At 39.2% G+C, this 20,074-nt stretch overlaps 1 protein-coding gene across 3 annotated transcripts in view; it reads right to left on the reverse strand.

Annotated features, from left to right (window-relative positions):
• The window catches only part of ARHGAP32 (Rho GTPase activating protein 32), a 265,471-nt gene that overhangs the window by 173,315 nt on the left and 72,082 nt on the right, over window positions 1-20,074 (reverse strand). For all 3 annotated transcript variants that reach the window (XM_070765689.1, XM_070765693.1, XM_070765690.1), the window contains exon 2: window positions 8,793-8,901. In XM_070765689.1, the coding sequence (XP_070621790.1) occupies window positions 8,793-8,900 (108 nt within the window). In that variant the 5' untranslated portion in view covers window position 8,901. The remainder of the gene's footprint in view (window positions 1-8,792; window positions 8,902-20,074) is intronic.

Here is a 20,074-nt window from a genome sequence, read left to right on the forward strand (position 1 = left end):
AAACAAAACAAAACAATAAAATTGTTCTGTCTGGGTCCCCCCAGACGCCAACACCAACCAAAAAGAGTATCCAGACACACTGGTAAAAAGCAAAGGCAGTTTATATAATTCAAAGCAAACACAGGTAACAAAAACTGTTCTTACAGACCGGAACACTATGAAGCTTCACAGAGGTTTCACGAAGGCCAGGCAATAAAACAGGATTCTTGCTGGCAAAAACAACGCTGGAGATAATAAAACCCATGCCTCCCCCAAGTCTTCCAGACTTCTAGGCCACAAGCCAAGATCAGAGACGCCGAGAATCGAAGCAAGGTCACAGGACTCCCAATTGATAACTCTCCACAAGACTGTAAGGGCGGGCCTGCCTTTTCAACCCTGCTGAGGAGAACCACACCCAAACCCAGCTGTTGCCAATTCAGGGATGGAAATACCTTTCTAATTGGCCCCGTCTTTGAGCTGCTCGTCTCTGCCTCATGTCTATTATAGCCTGTGCGTCTTCATCCAATGAATCCAGGCTACTAGCTGGGGAGAGCCCCCCCCCCGGGGGGTCTCAGGCTGCTCTCCCTCCTCCTCTTCCTGACGTTCCTCTCCCCCGTCTGCCTGGTCCTCCCCCTCCTGTTCACTGTCCTCCTACTCTGGGCATGGATCCGGCAGAGATCCAGCCGGTCCCTGAGGAGCCTCAGGCTGAATCACAACAAAAATAAAATAAAACAATAAAACTTACAGTTTCTGTGAAATTGTGTGAATGCATCAATGCAGTGCATGTTATCTCAGCTTGCAGCGCTTGGATTCATTGAGTGAGTTTACCAAAAATGTAAATATTGCAGCATATATAGCCTAATGCTACAAAACTAAACTCCATTTCATGCTGAATAAACTAAATTATTAATATATCTTAAATAGAAAACTATCTTTAGATAGATTTTTACTCCAAAAGCATTTTATTAAAATAAATTTGATTTTTTAAAAATTAAAAATCCGATTTAAGTTTTGCAAATCTTTTTGTTTGTTTGTTTTTAAATCATTGATTTTTATCCACCCTGGTTTTGAACAGGTATCGATCTATCTTCAAATATTTCTCACATTGGCAGCATATTTTGAGGAATTCTAAAAGGCCTCTGGACCTACCTGCCTTATAATACTAAGAAAGAAGATTATTGTTCGGAAAGCCTCAGTCTGCTCCACATGGAATAGCTTTTTATATCAATATCACATTCAATCTTAAAATAAATTTAGGAAAGTTAAAGAACTTCTTTTTTAATGAAATGCCAGTTTTCCATGAGCTGTCAGAATATGTCAGTGACAAGACTAATTTGAGAGGAAAATAAAAGCCTACTGCAAACATTATCTTATTTTTAGGAAGCCCGGTGATGGGAAATTTGACAGCTGCAGGAATAAGGTCTTAATTATCATACACACAAGTCCTGAGTTCATCACATTGTTGTTGTTTTTTAAAATTGACTCTCTGATGATTTCCAGCACCAGCATTTGATTTAAAAGGCATCGTGTCTCCATTTGAAAAGGATTTTCAGTTTCTAACACTCCTGCGTGCTGATACTGATCAACTGGGTTTTCTAGAGGTAAAAGAGAACTAGAATAACAAGACCAGGAGGTGCTGTTTTGGATTTGAACTTAATTACATATAAGAAGCCTTGGTATACAGTCTGCTCGTTCCTGTCAGTCGTCAGAGAGCTGGTCGCGAAGGGAGCGCAAGGCTCTGCCCACATACCGGGATGCCATCATTTGGGTTCTCTGTGCATGCGCAAAACATTCTGTGCATGAGAAGAGGGTAAAGGAACCCAAATGACAGTGGGGGAGACATCCACATGCTGCAGGCCTGTTTTGCCCCCCCCCCCGGTGGAATCTGCTGATGAAGGCTCCTCTGACCAAGAAGACATGAGTGACAGGGAAGAGGAGAGTGTGGCAGACAGCTCAGAAGGAGATCAATTATCTAGCTCCTCCTTGGATTCAGAACAAGAGTTAATGATACAGCCACGCATGCGGAGAGCGATGCATAGGCAGCAACAACTGAGAGATTATTATCAAAGAAAATGAGGCCACCTGTGGTTGGGTGGGGCTGTGGTCATTAGTGAGGCTGCTATAAATAGCAGCCTGTGGGTTTGGCCATTGTGGAGGATTATCTGATCCTTGTGTTTCGTGTCTGCTTTGCTGACTTTGACCTTTGTGTGCTGATTTTTCCCCGCTTTGAAACTAAACCAGAGCAAAGTGTGTGTCACTTTGTGAAAGAAGAAGAAGGACTGTGAATTGCCTCACAGCTGCAAGCTAAGTATCACAGAACTGATAAGGGACTTGTACAAATTACCAGTTTGTTTGGAGACGAGTGCTCTTTGCTATACAAAAAGAGGGCTTGGTTTAAGTGAATTTTCATTATAAAGAACATTGTTTTGAATTTTCAAACGTGTGTGTGTCTGAAATTGTATCTGTGCATTTTTGGGAGGATTCTACCAGAGAGCTCGACAGAACAGTGGGCGGAGCCTCGTATTCTCTTCACAACCAGCTCTCCGATGACTGACAGGCATGAGCGAACCGCGAGCATTTCACCCCTGCAGTATACTAAATCTAAATTAACAAAATATAATATTGTATTCATGCAGGTAAGGGTCCAGATAATTTGCAGGATTGTCTGTTTCTAGTTTTTTCTGCCTATCCCACCAAATCTGACCCAGACAAACCGTTCTTTGCCTACACCTTATGGAGTAAGTTCTCCTGAAATTCAGATGACTCCAAACTGGCTGTTCTTCCAAGTCACAGATCAGAGTATTTAGGAAGTTGGTTTGTGCAAAGATTTCTATGTAATGGAGGTGTTCTGAATCAAACCTCATTGGATTGGTATTATATAGGCTATTGCTTTTTTTAAAAATGTTATTTTTGCTATTGTTAGATTATATGGCACCCAGAACCACATGTTGACGTCTTGTACACAAATAAAGAAATGATTAATATTATGACCTGAACATGCTAAGACAATGGTTAAATTCTCCCAATATACCGAACCAACCCACCTCATTTTAGCTTTGCTTGCTTTGTATGAACTCCAGCTAGATTTAATTCTCACTTGGCAAGTTATTTGTGGGGTGAAAACAAATTAAAGTAGAATTAAAGTAAATGGGAAAACATATCTAATTCATCAACAAAAACAAAAGTGAAATGAGTGAGAGCAGTTCAGAACTGGTTGTTAGCAAAAGTAACTAAATATAAAAGAAACAATGAATACAGGGGGGAAAATAAAAGATAAACAAGGTTCCTTGTTTCAAGGTACCTACAACTGGCCTACAACCTGACCAAACAAGCATAACAACTTCTATATTGGTAGAACTACTTCTGCCCATACAAGTTACACCTTCCTCTCCTCACCTGCGAAGCATCCAATTCTTCCCTGCACTGAAGTCTTATGAGATATCTTAGTTTGAGACAAGAGTGACACTCTGAAAGTCATTTGATGGCCACAGCTGCAGAACAGCTTAATTGGCAAGAAAACATCTTCCTGGCTCCTTCCCATTTCCTATCGTCCAACTATGATTTGCTTACAGGTAACCATTGAACGGAGTTTCACATCAGGCTGTCTTTTGCAAAGGATAACAGAGTAGAATGGTGTTGATAGATGTTGTGCTTCAGCCTGAGGCTGCTCAGGGCCCAGCTGTGTCTCTGCTGGCTCCATGCCCGGAGGAGGATGACAGCGCAGAGGAGGGGGCTGAACAGTCGGACGGGGGAGTGGAGAGTCAGGAATGGGATGAAGGAGAACAGCATGAGAGGCCCGGGGGGGGGGGGGGGGCTCTCCCCAGCCAGTAGCTTGGAGTCATTAGGTGATGACGCACAAGCTGTCATTGACATGAGGCAGAGACGTTCAGAGCAACGAAAGGAGCAGTTAAAGAAATATTTTCACCATTGAATTAGAAACAGCTGGGTTTGGGTGTGGTCCTCATCAGCAGGGTTTAAAAGGCAGGCAAGGCCTTGAAGCCATGTGGAGTGTTATCAATTGGAGTTGCGGTGACCTGTTTTGATTCTCAGCGTCTCTGATCTTGGCTTGTGGCCTCGCAGTCTGGAAGACTCATGGGAGGCGTCTGTTTGCTATCTACAGCTTCGTCTTGGCAGCAAGAATCTGGTATTGCTTCATGGACTATTCCCTTCGTGTATATATTTGAAGTTCCAGCATTTTTCCTGTTTGTAAGGACATTTTCTGTTACCTGTGTTTTCCTTGAATTATATAAACTGCCTTTGCCTTTCACCAGTGTGTCTGGCTTCTCTTTTTGGGTTGTTATTGGCTTCTGGAGTGACCCAGACAGAACAGATAGGTAACCTATAATTCTGCTGTGGTGGAAAGGATTTCTGCAATTTGACACCTTCACAATGACCCATACATGCTTTTTTAATAGTTTCACTACAAATACCTGTCTTGAATTTTTTTTACAAAGAAACTTGAATAAATATCTTCACCTTTACTTAAACAAATGTCAATTTTAAATAATCAGAATTAGCCAGCATTGGTTAATATAACACAACCTAACAGATGTGTTGGGCTCAAGTGCCTTCACGCTTAGCTATCTAGAACATGGGTCTCCAACCGTGGCAACTTTAAGACTTGTGGACTTCAACTCCCAAAGTTCCTCAGCCAGCTTTGGGAGTTGAAGTCTACAAATCTTAAAGTTGCCAAGGTTGGAGACTCCTGATCTAGAAGCACTAGGTTGGGAACATCTGATTTAAAATGTAGGGTTATTCCTTCACTGAATAACTTGTAATATATTCCAGATTTGTGGTATTCCGTTTAAAGAAAAACAGCAGATTTCAAGCTAGAAGAAACAAAAAAGAAAGACTTGGGAGTAATATTAACTAAATAAATATTAATAGATTTCATCAATCAAACACTAAAGTTGCTTTTTCTGGGAAAACAAAGTATTTCCAAAACAATATGCAGAGCTCAAAAAAGTAAAGGGAACACTTAAAAAACAGAATATAACTTCAAGTAAATCAAACTTCTGTGAAATCAAACTGTCACTGATTGACAATCAATGTCACATGCTGTTGTGCAAATGGAATAGTTGTGCAAATGAAATATTCAATGAGAATATTTCATTCATTGATTCATTGATGTGTTATTTGAGTGTTCCCTTTATTTTTTTGAGCAGTATACATACGTACATATGTATTTACATACGTATGTAACATATTTTTGCTGATAATGAAAAGGAAGGGAGACCATCAGAGATCAATTTCAAACTATTTTGCTCGCATAAGTTAGCCATACCCTTACCGGGATTTAAACCTGGGGAGTTTACCTGTAAGGCAGTAGCTTTAACTTCTAGACCACAGGTTCTTCTCTTAGCTTATTCCAGGGAAGAGTTATTTATTTATTTTTATTTATTTATTTATTTTGTCAAGTATGAATTGGTAGTATACAAAGCTATAACAATGTTTACAAACACAATACTAGAAAGAGAGAAACATTAGGACAGGGGACAGAAGGGACTCTGGTGCACTTATAGATGCCCATTAGTGACCTCTTAGGAATCGGGAGTCTTAGACCAAGGGTCCCCAAACTTGGCAACTTTAAGATTTGTGGACTTCAACTCACAGTTATGCTGGCTGGAGAATTCTGGGAGTTGAAGTCCACAAGTCTTAAAGTTTTATTTATTTATTTATTTACTTATTTATTTATTCTTTGTCCAATATACAATATATATGGAATGAAATAGACATTAAGTAGTATATATAGGGATAGTAAGTAAAAAAGAAGAGGAGTTGATGCGAGGGAGAGAATATTTAGGATATATGAGAAAAGGAAAGGTAATTGGACAGGGGACGTTAGGCACATCAGTGCACTTACGTACGCCCCTTACTGGTTATATGTTTTTTTTCCCTGTCGAATCACCCTGGTATACCCAAATATGGGAGAAGCAGCAAATCATTTTTGGTACTTTCTATTACTGACAAATCGATACATCTTTGAAATAATATAAAATTTGTATTCAATGTTGCCTTCCTAAGGAAGAAAACACTGTTATTCTTCCACTACTTCTGCAAAAATCAGTCCCCCATATTGCACAAACAAAAATAACAAAGTCATTCAGAAGAACAAAATTGCAACAAAGATATAGTAGTTCAATTACTAAAGCGTCTGTATTCATATAGGAAGACCAAAAAAAATGTATTTAACAACCATTTAATTATCAACCAGAAAAGCAAGCAGAACAGCCTCATAACACTAGGAAAAGATCTGAACAGAAGATGTTCAGCTATTAAACCAATTAATAGTTAACTCACTATGAAAAACTGCCAACTCCTTGGGGTTCCCTCTAATGATCACTGAATAACAAAGGCAAATAAAAGGCATTGTAAAGAAAAGAAAAGTAGATGTTCCTCAAAGTAAAAATGTTCCTGAAGTCAAGCTTGACTCTTGGCAAATGTATGGACAGAGTTTTCTTGGCAATCACAGGAAGTACTTTAATAATAATAATAATAATAATAATAATAATAATAATAATAATAATAATAATTATTTATTAGATTTGTAGGCCGCCCCTCTCCGAAGACTCGGGGCGGCTCACAACAAGCGATAAAACAATATTGTACAGTCTTTCTCCCAGTCATCTCTACAAGCTGGTGATGCTTTGGTCTTTCTTATCCATGTACAAAACCCACGCCTAGACAAGATTAGCCAGAGAGATGCTCCTTAAGCAATCATCACAATAATGGTAGGCAGTGATATTCTGCATTGATAAGAGCTACTTATAAGTAAGCATACGAGTCTCCAACTAATGTTCACATTACTCCAATTAGTCCACATTACTATATAATTACAACATTATAATTTAACTGCAGAAAAAAACAATTGCTGCCAACCTGCCTTCCATTGAGGACCTGTATACTGCACGAGTTAAAAAGAGGGTGGGAAAAATATTTACTGACCCCTCACATCCTGGACACAAACTGTTTCAACTCCTACCCTCAAAACGTCGCTACAGAGCACTGCACACCAAGACAACTAGACACAAGAACAGTTTTTTCCCGAACGCCATCACTCTACTAAACAAATAATTCCCTCAACACTGTCAGACTTTCTACTAAATCTGCGCTTCTATTTCTACTAGTTTTTCTCATCATTCCTTTCACCCATTTCCTCCCATGTTGACTGTATGACTGTAACTTGTTGCTTATATCCTAAGATTTTTATTAATATTGCTTCTTCATTGCTTATTTGACCCCTATGACAATCATTAAGTGTCGTACCACATGATTCTTGACAAATGTATATTTTATTTTATGTACGCTGAGAGCATCTGCACCAAGACAAATTCCTTGTGTGTCCAATCACACTTGGCCAATAAAAATTCTATTCTATTCTAGTAAGCATTTTGAAAATTTTTCCTTCCCCACACACAGACATAAATCTTACCATTTACATATTTGAAATAATGAAGATACTTCTGCATTGAAAGGCAGTATAGATAGGCCTTTTTTAAAAACCTAGCATGCACCACTTTGCAATATTATGGATACCTACATACACATAACACAATATGTGTGTGCATACAAACATATACAAACAAGCATACTTTCTTTGCCCTACTTCACAGAGCAGAGAGAATGGAGAGAAGGGGATTATAAGGGAGTGAGCAAGCACACAATGGGGAGTACACTGGAGTATTTGTGTAGTGCACTCATGATTGTAAGGATTAACCATTTTTCCCATTGTGTGCCTGCTTACTCTCTTGTAATCCCTTCCTCAACAATGAATGTAAATACAAACATTCACTCCCTTCATGCTTATTATCGCAGCATTGGAGTGAATATTCCAAAGGGCAAGGGAGTAATTAGAGGCAAAATGTTTAAGTTCAAAACTGATTACCACAGTCATGGCCCACTTAATGGAGAAGTTGTTGGTCCGGACTGTGGTAACCATAGTTCCCTCTAAGCTGAGCAGTGAGCAATCGCTCACTTAAAAATCATCACCAACTCCGAGTTTTCCAAACCTGCCCAGAAGCCGAGAGGGAAAGAGTGAGAGGGAAGGAGAGAGAGAGGAAGAGAGGAAGAGAGAGAAACAGATAGAAAAAAGAGAGGAAGGAAAAGAGAAAGAAAAAGAATGGGAGTAAGGAAGAGAGAAAGAAAATCAAAATCTAGTTTGAAACTAGCTCAACTATTTAAGTGGCATTTTGATATTGATAGAGTTGCCCTATTATGAGCTCACTGTTATATACACACAGTACAGTATTTTATTTTGAAATTCTCTAAGGCAAAACAGGGTGGGTTTTTTATTTGTTTGTTTGTTTGTTTGTTTTTTCTGTGCCGCCCAGTCCCGAAGGGACTGCCGCTCAGACACTATACTTTTCCACCCACCCACCCACCCAAAAAATTAGAGGGAACACTGGTGGTAACTAAGTGAGGACCACTTTAAATTCATGTCATCAGGATTTTCTAGGCTAGATTATCATAATGCTAGTAATATTTATGCTTATACGATTAGTTTCCTCAAGGAGGGAGAAATCATATTTTGTGGATCTTAGCTAAAGGGCAAATTAATGAAGCCTGAGAACCATTGCGACATTTATCGACAATAAATAATCACAAGCTACGCTATCTAAGATGATTTAATGGAACGCACTCAATGGGCAAATCATCATCTCCCCCCTATATATGGAGTGCATCCAAAGAGGAAACATTTTATGATTTTCAAGCGTATCAAGTAATGAGTGCGTTTTAAAAAATTATACACATCTCAGGTCATTTAAGTAACTACAAGGAGAATGTAGCCAACAATATTGTTAATAATGCCTTACCATTGCATTGAGGGTCTCTTCCCAATCTGGTCTTTCACGGGGATGGATGCTTCTCTGAAGCTCAGGCACAAAATCATCCTCTTCTGCATGTAAAGAGGACTTCATCATTCTTGAAGAAAAAGATGAACTCATAAATAAACTGAATCTTTTGAGTAAGTTAAACACTTTTAATAATACTTAATCATTCCTAAGCCTTTATCGTTGGTCCCCAATATACCTTCTAAGGGTACAAATGCTTCTCCGGGCCCCTTCCCCGAGGCCTACCAGCTCCCTGGTCCACCTGACTTTCCTATTTTTTTAAACCAATTCAATTCAATTTATTAGATTTGTATGCCGCCCCCTCTCCGAAGACTCAGGGCAGCTTAAAGTTCCATTCAGGGAACCCCAAACTTGGTAGCTTTAAGACTTGTGGATTTCAACTCTCAGAATTCTCCAGCCAATTCTAGGAGTTGAAATTCGCAAGTCTTAAAGTTCCCAAATTTGAAGACCTCTGGTTTAAGAGAAAGGAGTTTAGTCATCATTTTCCTTCTCTTGGATACATTTGAAAACTTATGCATAGCTAAGCTCTAGCTCTAGCGGCTTAGCAATATTGATATTACCGTATACAGTGGTACCTCATGGTACGAACTTAATTGGTTCCAGGAGGAGGTTCGTAAGGTGAAAAGTCCGTAAGACGAAACAATGTTTCCCATAGGAATCAATGTAAAAGCAAATAATGCGTGCAAATCCTTCAGGAAAATCCCAAACTTTAGAAGGGAGGCGAACAGAGGGCAGGGAGGAGCAGCTAAAGGGGGCGGGTGGAAGAAGCAAGGCTAGGCTAAAGGGTGAGTGGGAAGGAAGAAAGGCAAAGGGGGCGCCCCTCCCTTTTCTTTCTTCAAAAGACACCCTTTCGGTGCCTCTGCAAGCACGCTGTTCTCTGCAAACTCTTTCCCCCTCCAAGCCGCCCCTCCCTTTTCTTTCTTCAAAAAAGGGGGGGGAAAGAAACCCCTTCATCCCAGCAGCAGCGGCTTGGGTTCGTAAGGTGAAAATAGTTCGGAAGAAGAGGCAAAAAAATCTTAAACACCGGGTTCGTATCTTGAAAAGTTCGTTAGAAGAGGCGTTCGTAAGATGAGGTACCACTGTATATAGATTTCAATAGGAATGGTACAGTGGCCAAGAGGTGGAGCTCTCACCTCACAATCAGGAGACTCCACCCCGCATGGGATTATGGGGTCGTGAAAATATGATGATGATGACAGAGATTTAGATGCCAATATTTTAGCGCTTAGCAACATCACTTAAACTTATATACTTATTTACAAGTATACATATACATACAGTATGTATACACACACACACACACATATCTTATAACATACACCACTCCGAGCAGTTTACAGAGTCAACATATTGCCCCCAACATTCTGGGCCCTCATTTTATCGACTTCGGATAGAGGGAAGGCTGAGTCAACCTGGAGCCCTGTTAGAACTGAAAACAAAGTACTTGAAATATTACATCATCTCACTTGCTATTTAAGAATGGTTTTCCAAATAGATTTGCTGAAGAAGAAAAGTTGTTTCAGTGGCACTGAATAATTCATCTGTGATTAATCTAATTTAACCATGACATTATGCTAATTCAATCGTAATATTAGACCAGAAAGCTCTCAACTTGCCAGTAGTGGAACAACTAGGCTTTGTCCCATGTGAAATTATTCTGAAATTGCTATCTTAAAAAAGGACTCGTTGCTAATTTAATAATGTGAAAATCAGAGACATACACAAACTTCAAAACCTGTTTTCAATTTATATTGTTGAATCTGAATTAATATGAGAACACTGTGTTATTAAGGCAATCGGGAGGAGGAATTCTTGAAAGAAGATATTAAAATCATTCTCTCATTTTCCTCCTGATGTTTTTATCACTTTTCCCTTAGTTAATAATAATCCCAAAACAACTGGAGAACCATTTGGACAAAATCACTATCAGCCAATTGCAAAAGATAGCTTTACCAACTTTTAACACCATCAAACATAGTCTGCCTATCCTGGGTTCCATTCTATAGGTGAACAAAAATACCAAATCTAATACAAACATTAGGTTTACCCTGTGACCAACAACAACAGCAATAATAATAACAATGATGATGATGATGTGTGCTGCCTAGTCTTGGGGAATGTAGGTGATTCAAGACAAAGAAACTGCAACAAAATTAATAAGAGAGCAAAATATTAAGGGGTTAGGATGCCACCATTTGACAGTCTCATTATGGAGGAAGAATAAATGTGGACTCTTGGCATGGGGCAAATTAAATTTTCTGTCACTTCACGGAAGAAGGAAACATGTACAGGAGACAAAATACATAAAATTGTTCAATTGTTTTATTTAATCTCCAAGAATAAAAAAGGATATTTATGGCCAGGGTGGATTTGATTGAAATCAAGTCGATTTAAATCACGATTTAAATCACTAGTAAAAAGACTTGATTTAAATCAACTTGATTAAAATCATAATTTTTAAAGAGCAGCTGTCCTGCAGCAGCTCTTCCTCTGACCTAACACCAACAGTGCCAATATTGCAGAATATACTGCTACATAACTAAGCTCCACTTCGTAGCATAGAGTAGCATAGCATAGAATAGAATTCTTTATTGGCCAAGTGTGATTGGGCACACAAGCAATTTGTCTTTGGTACATATTCATGCTAAATAAACTAAATTAATGTATTCTAAACAGAAAACTGCATTTAGATAAATTTGCAGTCCAAAAGCAATACATTTGTTAAAAATAAAAAAAATCTGATTTAAATTTAAAAAATCTGATTAATTTAAAAAAAACATTTTTATTCACCCTGTTTATGGCCTCATATACCCTTCCATTTTAACTACAATCCTATACATACAGTAAACTAAATGTATAGAGACAACTCTAACTCTCTGTTTAATATTTTATTTTAATATTTTTAATATTTTAACTATATAGGCAGTCCTCTACTTATGACTCTAATGGAGGCTGGAATGTTCATCAGAAGTCGCGACGGTCATAAATTGAGGCACCCCACACGACCAAACCCGATTCTATGCTATACAGCGGTCGTAAAATGAACTTCACAGTCATAAAGTGAACGCCGAGTAAATGTGTTGCTATGAGCGGGAATTTGTTTAACTGGAAACTGGCCAGAAAGGTCAAGTTTCCAGCAAAAAAAGTTGTTAATTGCAGAATTCTGCAACCAGTCATTATTGTAAGTATCAGAACTCTGGAACCTGTTTTCAAGTAGCTTTTGAGGGCTCGGCTCTGCGGTCATGAAGCAACCAGTCGTTATGTAAGGACTCTCTGCAAAAGGAGAGATAATCCACCTGTGATTTTTATAAAAGCAAGCAGGGGTTCTCAAGATTATTTTTAAATAGAAAAGTTTTTTTCCCCCAGAAGATACAAAAATGCGTCAGAGCCAGACAACTTGTCTTTCAAGGCCATGCTCATTAATTCTTGAAAAAAGATTAAAAGGACAATGTTTTTGAACAATACTCAATATTAATTACTACACCTCAAGTCTTTATAATAGTGCATGAAAGTTTTATATTCCATTTAATCTTTCTGGGGAAATAAGGTTACATTGCAGCAATAAATAAATAGCTTAGTTTTAGTTAACTACAAATCTTAGCTTGTATTTATCTTCTATTTAACCTTTAAAACAGAACCATCTAATTTCCAGAGAAAATTTGTTATTAGCAATATATTTAGTTGCAATACACTGCACCAAGTGCCCACAAGTGCAAAATTGACACCAATTTAGAAACTTACATTTCCCCTAAGCTGTCTTCCCACATACCACAATAAATAGATCTATTCACTAAGAAGCTCTTATTTTTATCTGTGTATTTGATCCACAGCCGAAAATAAAAAAGAACATAGCGATACAATATAAGGCAGTAGAATAAAATGAGAAATTTAATATAGTAGAAGGACAAAAGTTAGTGAAAAGCATTAAAGGCTATTTATCTTCTATGTAAGGCCTCAGTGGCTGGTGCTAGTCCATCCAAACCTGGGCATATTTCAAACCCAGTACTTTCAGCAATCACAACTAAATACAATTTACCGTTGTTCTTGGAAATTTCAGTAAACAACCCACCAGCAAAAAGCACATAACCACAATTTCAAGCCAATATTGAGTAAGGAGAGGAAGCAGTAAAAACACAACCAAGTCTGGTATAAGGGTCAGCACAATGCAGATATGGACGATCACATTCAGATTTCAACTGAGAAATTCAGAATATGAAAGGTTATTAAACTTTCCTGCCAACATTAGCTAACCCCATAAAGGATAAAGCATTAAGTCCTGCTAAGGAAAATACCCTTCTCTGCACAAGGGGAGTTAATGGTGAAAAGATAATGAGGTGCAGCAAAGGTCAGCAGCAAACTGTATATTTTTCTTAATATTATTTTTCCTTCTACTATAAAGAGACTTCACAGATTAGTGCAAAATTATTTGGGGACAGCTTCCACTTTAAAACAGAAGTCCTATATCCATGATGGCAAAACTACAGCACGTATAGCAGAGGTGGTACACAGAGCCTTCTCTCTGGGCATGCGCACCATCGCCAGCTGCTCTTCGGGTTTCCGATGTACATATTCCCGTTTGGGCACTTGGTGCTGAAAAGGTTCACCATAACTGTCCTATACTGATCGAAAGTCATAGAAAGTGTTGCAATTTTTTTTCACAAACTGTTTAGGACTCTCTCCAAAACAGTTGGGTTGGCAATATATAAACCAACAATATGTATTATAATTGAGCCATGTCTGCTTAGCTGAGGTGCCGCAGACTGCCACCAGGGGGAGCTAGAGTTCATAGCTTATTTCTCTGAGTCACCCTCTTTGTTTCTGTTCGTATGGCTACTCATTGTTAGGTTTGCTCTGCATTTTCTCTGCAATCGCTCTGTATTGTAGTTATATATTATAGCTAAAATGTGTTTAGGCTTGGTATCTTTGCTGATTATGACAAAGACAACTGGTAAGAAAGACTATGTACTAGGTAATATTTGGATTGTAATTCTGACTATTATGTGTATGACTTTGAACATGCTATTTCTCAAAGTAAACTTTAATTCAAGTTAGTATATCTGTGTGTGGCTGATTCACAACTAATCTCAATATAAATGTTTCTGTGTGTTCACAGCCTTGGTAAACAAGGATTATTCTGCTCATACATTAACACAAATATTATGTTGCAAATAAAGGAAAGTGAAATTGAAAACCTCTCTCCAAAGGCATGTGTGAAAACTCAGATTTGTTAGCAAAGAAGGATGGATACAGAGACCTATTGCAAACATTTAAGATCAAGAGTCACTGACAACATTGAGCAAAGGCCAAAAGGATTTCAGTACAATCTTTCAATACTCCTCAGTTATACTACTGAAAATTGTCCTAAAGACAAAATTAAAAAGAATTTCCAAAATCCAGTCCACCTATTGCAAACCAAATTTGGAAGGGTTTTTAAAAAATTGCTAGTTTGTTTGTTTTATTTATTTATTTATTCATTCATTCATTCATTCATTTATTCATTTATTTGTTTATTCATTTATTTATTTGATTTGTATGCCGCCCCTCTCCGCAGACTCGGGGCGGCATACAAATCTAATAAATAGATCTTGGGTACGAAAATAATTTCACTAGGAAATATGGTTGTATGATGCGTAGACTAATAACTGACATGGTTGACACTGGCATAAGCATTAAAGCATTAAAGAAAAAAATATCCCTATTGCAAACTGAGTAGTGGTTATAACCACAGTGACGCTTCTTGCTTGTTATGCTGATGTTAAAGGAAAATAAAAGAAAATGACGAACAACCCAACAGGTTGTCTTGCACAGAAAGTAAGAAAGTACAAAAAGCAAGTTGGGCCAGTCTTCATTGATCAGTAGCACCCATCTTTTTCGAAACTCCTTGTTTGTTTTCAAAGTGTGGAGAAATCTTCCAAACTACACAAGGAACGGTCCATTCCACAAAATGAATTGCCTAATTGTGAAATAACATACAACAATATGGAACTGGGCATGGGTAATCTAGTGAAAAGAAGGACCAGGGGAGCCATGATAGTAGTGTTCCCATATTTGAGAGGCTGCCGCAGAGAGGAGGGGGTCAAGCTACTTTCCAAAGCACCTGAAGGCCAGACAAAGAATATGGAAACTGGTCCATCTGAAATCATGAGTGGGAATATACTCCTTACGGCTCCTGTTATTACATCTGCCTCCAGTATCTCCATGGCATTGTTGTCATGACTGTGGGAGGCTTGCTGCAATGCCTTGACAAATAACCTCAAGCATCATGGTTTGTATGTGGTCCAGTATAACAGGCCTGGGGTCTTCCAGGGTCCTACGGTTAAGGTTTATTTGGCAATATTTATTTATTTATTTATTTATTTGATTTGTATGCCGCCCCTCTCCAGAGACTCGGGGCGGCTAACAGCGACAATAAAACAGTGTACAATAGTAATTTGGTATTGATGATTAAAAATCAATTAATATAAAAACCAAACATACATACATACATACCATGCATAGAATTGTAAAGGCCTAGGGGGAAAGAGGATCTCAGTTCCCCCATGCCTGGTGGCAGAGGTGGGTTTTAAGTTGTTTACAAAAGGCAAGGAGGGTGGGGGCAGTTCTAATCTCTGGGGGGAGTTGGTTCCAGAGGGCCGGGGCCGCCACAGAGAAGGCTCTTCCCCTGGGTCCCGCCAGGCGACATTGCTTAGTTGACGGGACCCGGAGAAGATCCACTCTGTGGGACCTAACTGGTCGCTGGGATTCGTGCAGCAGAAGGCGGTCCCTGAGATAATCTGGTCCGGTGCCATGAAGGGCTTTATAGGTCATAACCAACACTTTGAATTGTGACCGGAAACTGATCGGCAACCAATGCAGACTGAGGAGTGTTGGTGTAACATGGGCATATTTGGGAAAGCCCATGATTGCTCTTTAATCTATTAATCTTTGCAGAATGCATTTATAAGCTTTCAATGTTTATTCTCTTTAATTTATTTGGAACAAATAACAAGAGCTTTTACTGATATACTTATGTGGAGCGCTCCCTAGAATCCAACATTTTATCATTTCAAGTTTTTAAAATTTGGGTCAGCTGTCCCCTGGTAGCATCTTGGCAGCACAACTGCCGGTATTGATACTTACTTAGGAGTTTCAGTATGTATCGCATTTTCTTTTTTAAAAAGCAGACATGCTAAAACAAATGTCCAATGCCCCAAACTACAATTACAATAATAGAACACGCCTGAAATACAGCAATTTACAATGTTAAGCACCTCAAAAACTTGGGAGATTTATTTCTTGTAGAAGAGAGCTGAAAGTTGCAGGTGTATAGAGTGGGAAAGACTGTTGCACATGCGATGTGATGCTTCACAATTATACTTAAGCCACTGAAACAGTCATCTATGAACCAAACCTGAATGGAACAAAATGTCAATGAAAGACAATGTCTTATTGGACAGCCATGACTTAAATCTCTCCTCAACATTTATGGTGCAGCAACTTCATGGCATTGGACCAGAGTGCCTCCGGAACCGCCTGCTACCGCACGAATCCCAGCGACCGATAAGGTCCCACAGAGTTGGCCTTCTCCAGGTTCCATCGACTAAACAATGTCGTTTGGCGGGCCCCAGGGGAAGAGCCTTCTCTGTGGCGGCCCTGGCCCTCTGGAACCAACTCCCCCCCAGAGATTAGAACTGCCCCCATTCTTCCTGTCTTTTGTAAACTACTCAAGACTCACTTATACTGCCAGGCATGGGGGAGTTGAGACACCTTTCCCCCAGGCTTTTTTATACTTCGTTTTATGTTTGGTATGAATGTGCTGTTTGTTTTTTTAAAATAATGATAGGGTTTTATATGTTTTTAATATTAGATTTGTTCCACTGCTATATTGTTTTTATTACTGTTGTGAGCCACCCCGAGTCTTCGGAGAGGGGCGGCATACAAATCTAATAAATAATAATAATAATAATAATAATAATAATAATAATAATAACAACAACAACAATAACAACAACAACAACTTCAGGCTGGACTCTCCCTGCTGCATAGGAGCTAGCGCCTCAGAACAATCATGATCATCTTTTAATGACCCCATAGTCCCTTGCTTCGCGGTGGCTTTGGGGCAGCTGAATGGAGCTGAGTGTTTACTGGCCGGATGCCCTCCCTGTTACCAATGCAGAATTCATAGCTGATATTATTGCATCCATAGAAAGAAATGTCTACCTAGGATCAAACACACAGCCTGCTGATTCTAAGGCGAGAGTTCCACTTTTAGGCCACCAGCCCACCACACCACTCTAATTCTTCAGAACAATACCAGAATAAAACCTAAATATGCTATCCCTTTTCTGAGTTGCTTGTTCAAAAACATTAATCTGTTTTAACAATAATTTAAAAATAAAGTGCTTAAGAAAAAACTGTTTCCATATATTCACCAGATCTTGTCCTCTCCAAAAATGTTTTGGTGACCAAAAACAAGGAAAAGTACGAAGTCCTCAACTTACAATTTACGTTGTATCTTCGTTTCACGATTGAACATAAGGCGGTACTGGAAAAAGTACACTTATGACCGTTGCAGCATTCCCATAGTAACGTAATTGACAACTGATTCATATTTATGACAATTGAAGTGTCCTGGCATCATGTGATCCCCTTTTGAGACCTTCTGATGAGCAAAGTCAATGGAAAATCCGGATTCACTTAACAACCAAGTTATTAATTTAACAACTGTTGTGATTCCGTCTGAGGCCCCTCAGGGAACGGCTGATCCTCTGCCGGCTTCCTGCTCAGAGGGGGAGGATGAGGAACAGGAGGTTCAGGCAGACGGGGAGGAGGAATCTCAGGCTGAGGGAGAGTCCCCCGAGAGGGAGCTCTCCCCAGCAAGCAGCCTGGATTCCTTAGATGAAAATGCACAAGCAATAATCGATCTCCAGCAGAGAAGAGCAACACAACGAAGGGGACAATTAGCCAGGTACTTTCAGCACTAAAGAAGCAACAGCTGGGTTTGGGTGTGGTGCTCTCTGGAAAGGCTGAAAAGGCAGACCCACCCTTCCTGGCTTGTGGAGTATTATCTTTGGGAGTGCTGGGACCTGGCTGTGATCTTTGGCGTCTTGGAATTCTGGTTTGTGACTTTGAATACTGAAACCTTGGGGGGGAAAAGGTGTGGGTCTTATTCTCTTCAGTGGTGGGTGTGCCAGCAAGAAGTCTGCTGTATTGTCTGGCCATCAGGACTCTGCTGTGAAGTCTCATAGCCTGCCTGTTGGGAAGAACAGGTTTTTCTCTGTGTTTATTTTTCAAACTATAAAATGCTTTTGCTTTTACCAGCGTGTCTGGCTGCTTTTTCCAGTTGGTGTTGAAGTCTGGGGGCACCCAGACAGAACAACAACTTCAATATTTCGTGTAAGAAATGAAGCAAGAAGTTGTACAATGGAGCAAAACTCGCGTAACAAATTTCTCACTAATTGTGGTTGTAAGTCGAGGACTACCTGTCATTATTTCTGCATAATGTTTCCACATCAAGTCAATCACAGCAAAATAAAAGAGGCCACGTCAGAGCACATTTGGTGAAAATTAACACTGAAAAGAACAAGATTGAGATCAACAAGGTCAAAATATATTATAAAATATTTATCGATAATATTGTATAGTTGCCTTGCCTGCTGTACATAACTCTTTCAGCTGTGGCGAGGAGGGCGTTTGCCCAGGTTCACCTGGTGCACCAGCTGCGGCCCTATTTGGACAGGGAGTCACTGCTCACGGTCACTCATGCACTCATCATCTCAAGGTTCGACTACTGTAACGCTCTCTATATGGGGCTACCTTTGAAAAGTGTTCGGAAAATTCAGATCGTGCAGAATGCGGCCACGAGAGCCATCGTGGGCTTTCCTAGATATGCCCATGTCTCATCAACACTCCGCACCCTGCACTGGCTGCCAATCAGTTTCCGGTCACAATTCAAAGTGTGGGTTATGACCTGTAAAGCCCTACATGGCATCGGACCAGAATACCTTCGGGACTGCCTTCTGCCACACGAATCCCAGCAACTGATGAGGTCCCGCAGAGTTGGCCTTCTCCGGGTCCCGTCTACAAAACAATGTCGGCTGGCGGGCCCCAGTAGAAGAGCCTTCTCTGTGGCAGCCCCGGCCCTCTGGAATCAACTCCCCCCAGAGATCAGGACTGCCCCCACCCTCCTTGCCTTTCGCAAATTACTGAAAACCCACCTATCTGCCAGGCTTGGGGGACATAACTGACCCTTAGCTGTTTCATTTTATGTATGGTTTAACTGGATGGTATGACTGTTTTTATAATGGGTTTTTATAATTGTTTTTAATATTGGATTTGTGCTTTGTATTTTGTTGTCAGCCGCTCTGAGTCTTCGCAGAGGGGCGGCATATAAGTCTAATAAATTATTATTATTATTATTATTATTATTATTATTATTATTATTATTATTATTTTATTTTTAATGCCAAAAAATAGTCCTTTCAATAGTTTCAGTTCACAGTAACTGAATTTAAACATGCCTGGGATAAACATATATCCATCCTAAGATAAAATACAGAAAATAGTATAAGGGCAAACTAGATGGATCATAAGGTCTTTTTCTGCCGTCAATCTTCTATTTTCTATGTTTCTACCTAGTTTTTTTTTAAAAAGGCTAATAATTGCTCCTCTTATTTTCTTTTACATCTTAGAAGTACCACTCAGAAAGACTGGCAGATTGTTTTACTTAGACAAACTGTATTTAAATACAGCTTTTGATATTTTTGACCTAAATAAGCTTTTTAGCATTATCCCACTGGCATAAACAAGCATCACTTTAAAAGCTGTTCTCTCATACAGTTTTCAAATCAAGATATGGATGTGCAAATAAAAAGCATGCTGCCCTGTTTCCCACAAAATAAGACCTCCCCTGATAATAAGCCCAATTGGGCTTTTGAGTGTATGGCAATAATGCCAAGCGCTTATTAAAGGGTTCCAAAAAATATAAGACAGTGATCTTATTTTCAGGAAAACACGATACTAAAGTAAAAGTAACAAATGGATTCAAATAAATACATAAATCTAATGTTCTAGTTTCAATCGTTATTTTCATTAACCTCGTCACAAGCAGCAACCAAGAGGTAAGTCGACATAAAAATAAGTGAAAGTAGAAACGTTTTGTCCTTTTGTCTGATTGCAAATAACTGATGAGGTATGAAAGGCCCAAGAACTTACATAACCTCATGCACTGAATTTAAACCTTACAGACACTTTTATTTATTTAT

This window comes from Erythrolamprus reginae, chromosome 12 (assembly GCF_031021105.1).
Source record: "Erythrolamprus reginae isolate rEryReg1 chromosome 12, rEryReg1.hap1, whole genome shotgun sequence".
NCBI lineage: Eukaryota > Metazoa > Chordata > Lepidosauria > Squamata > Dipsadidae > Erythrolamprus > Erythrolamprus reginae.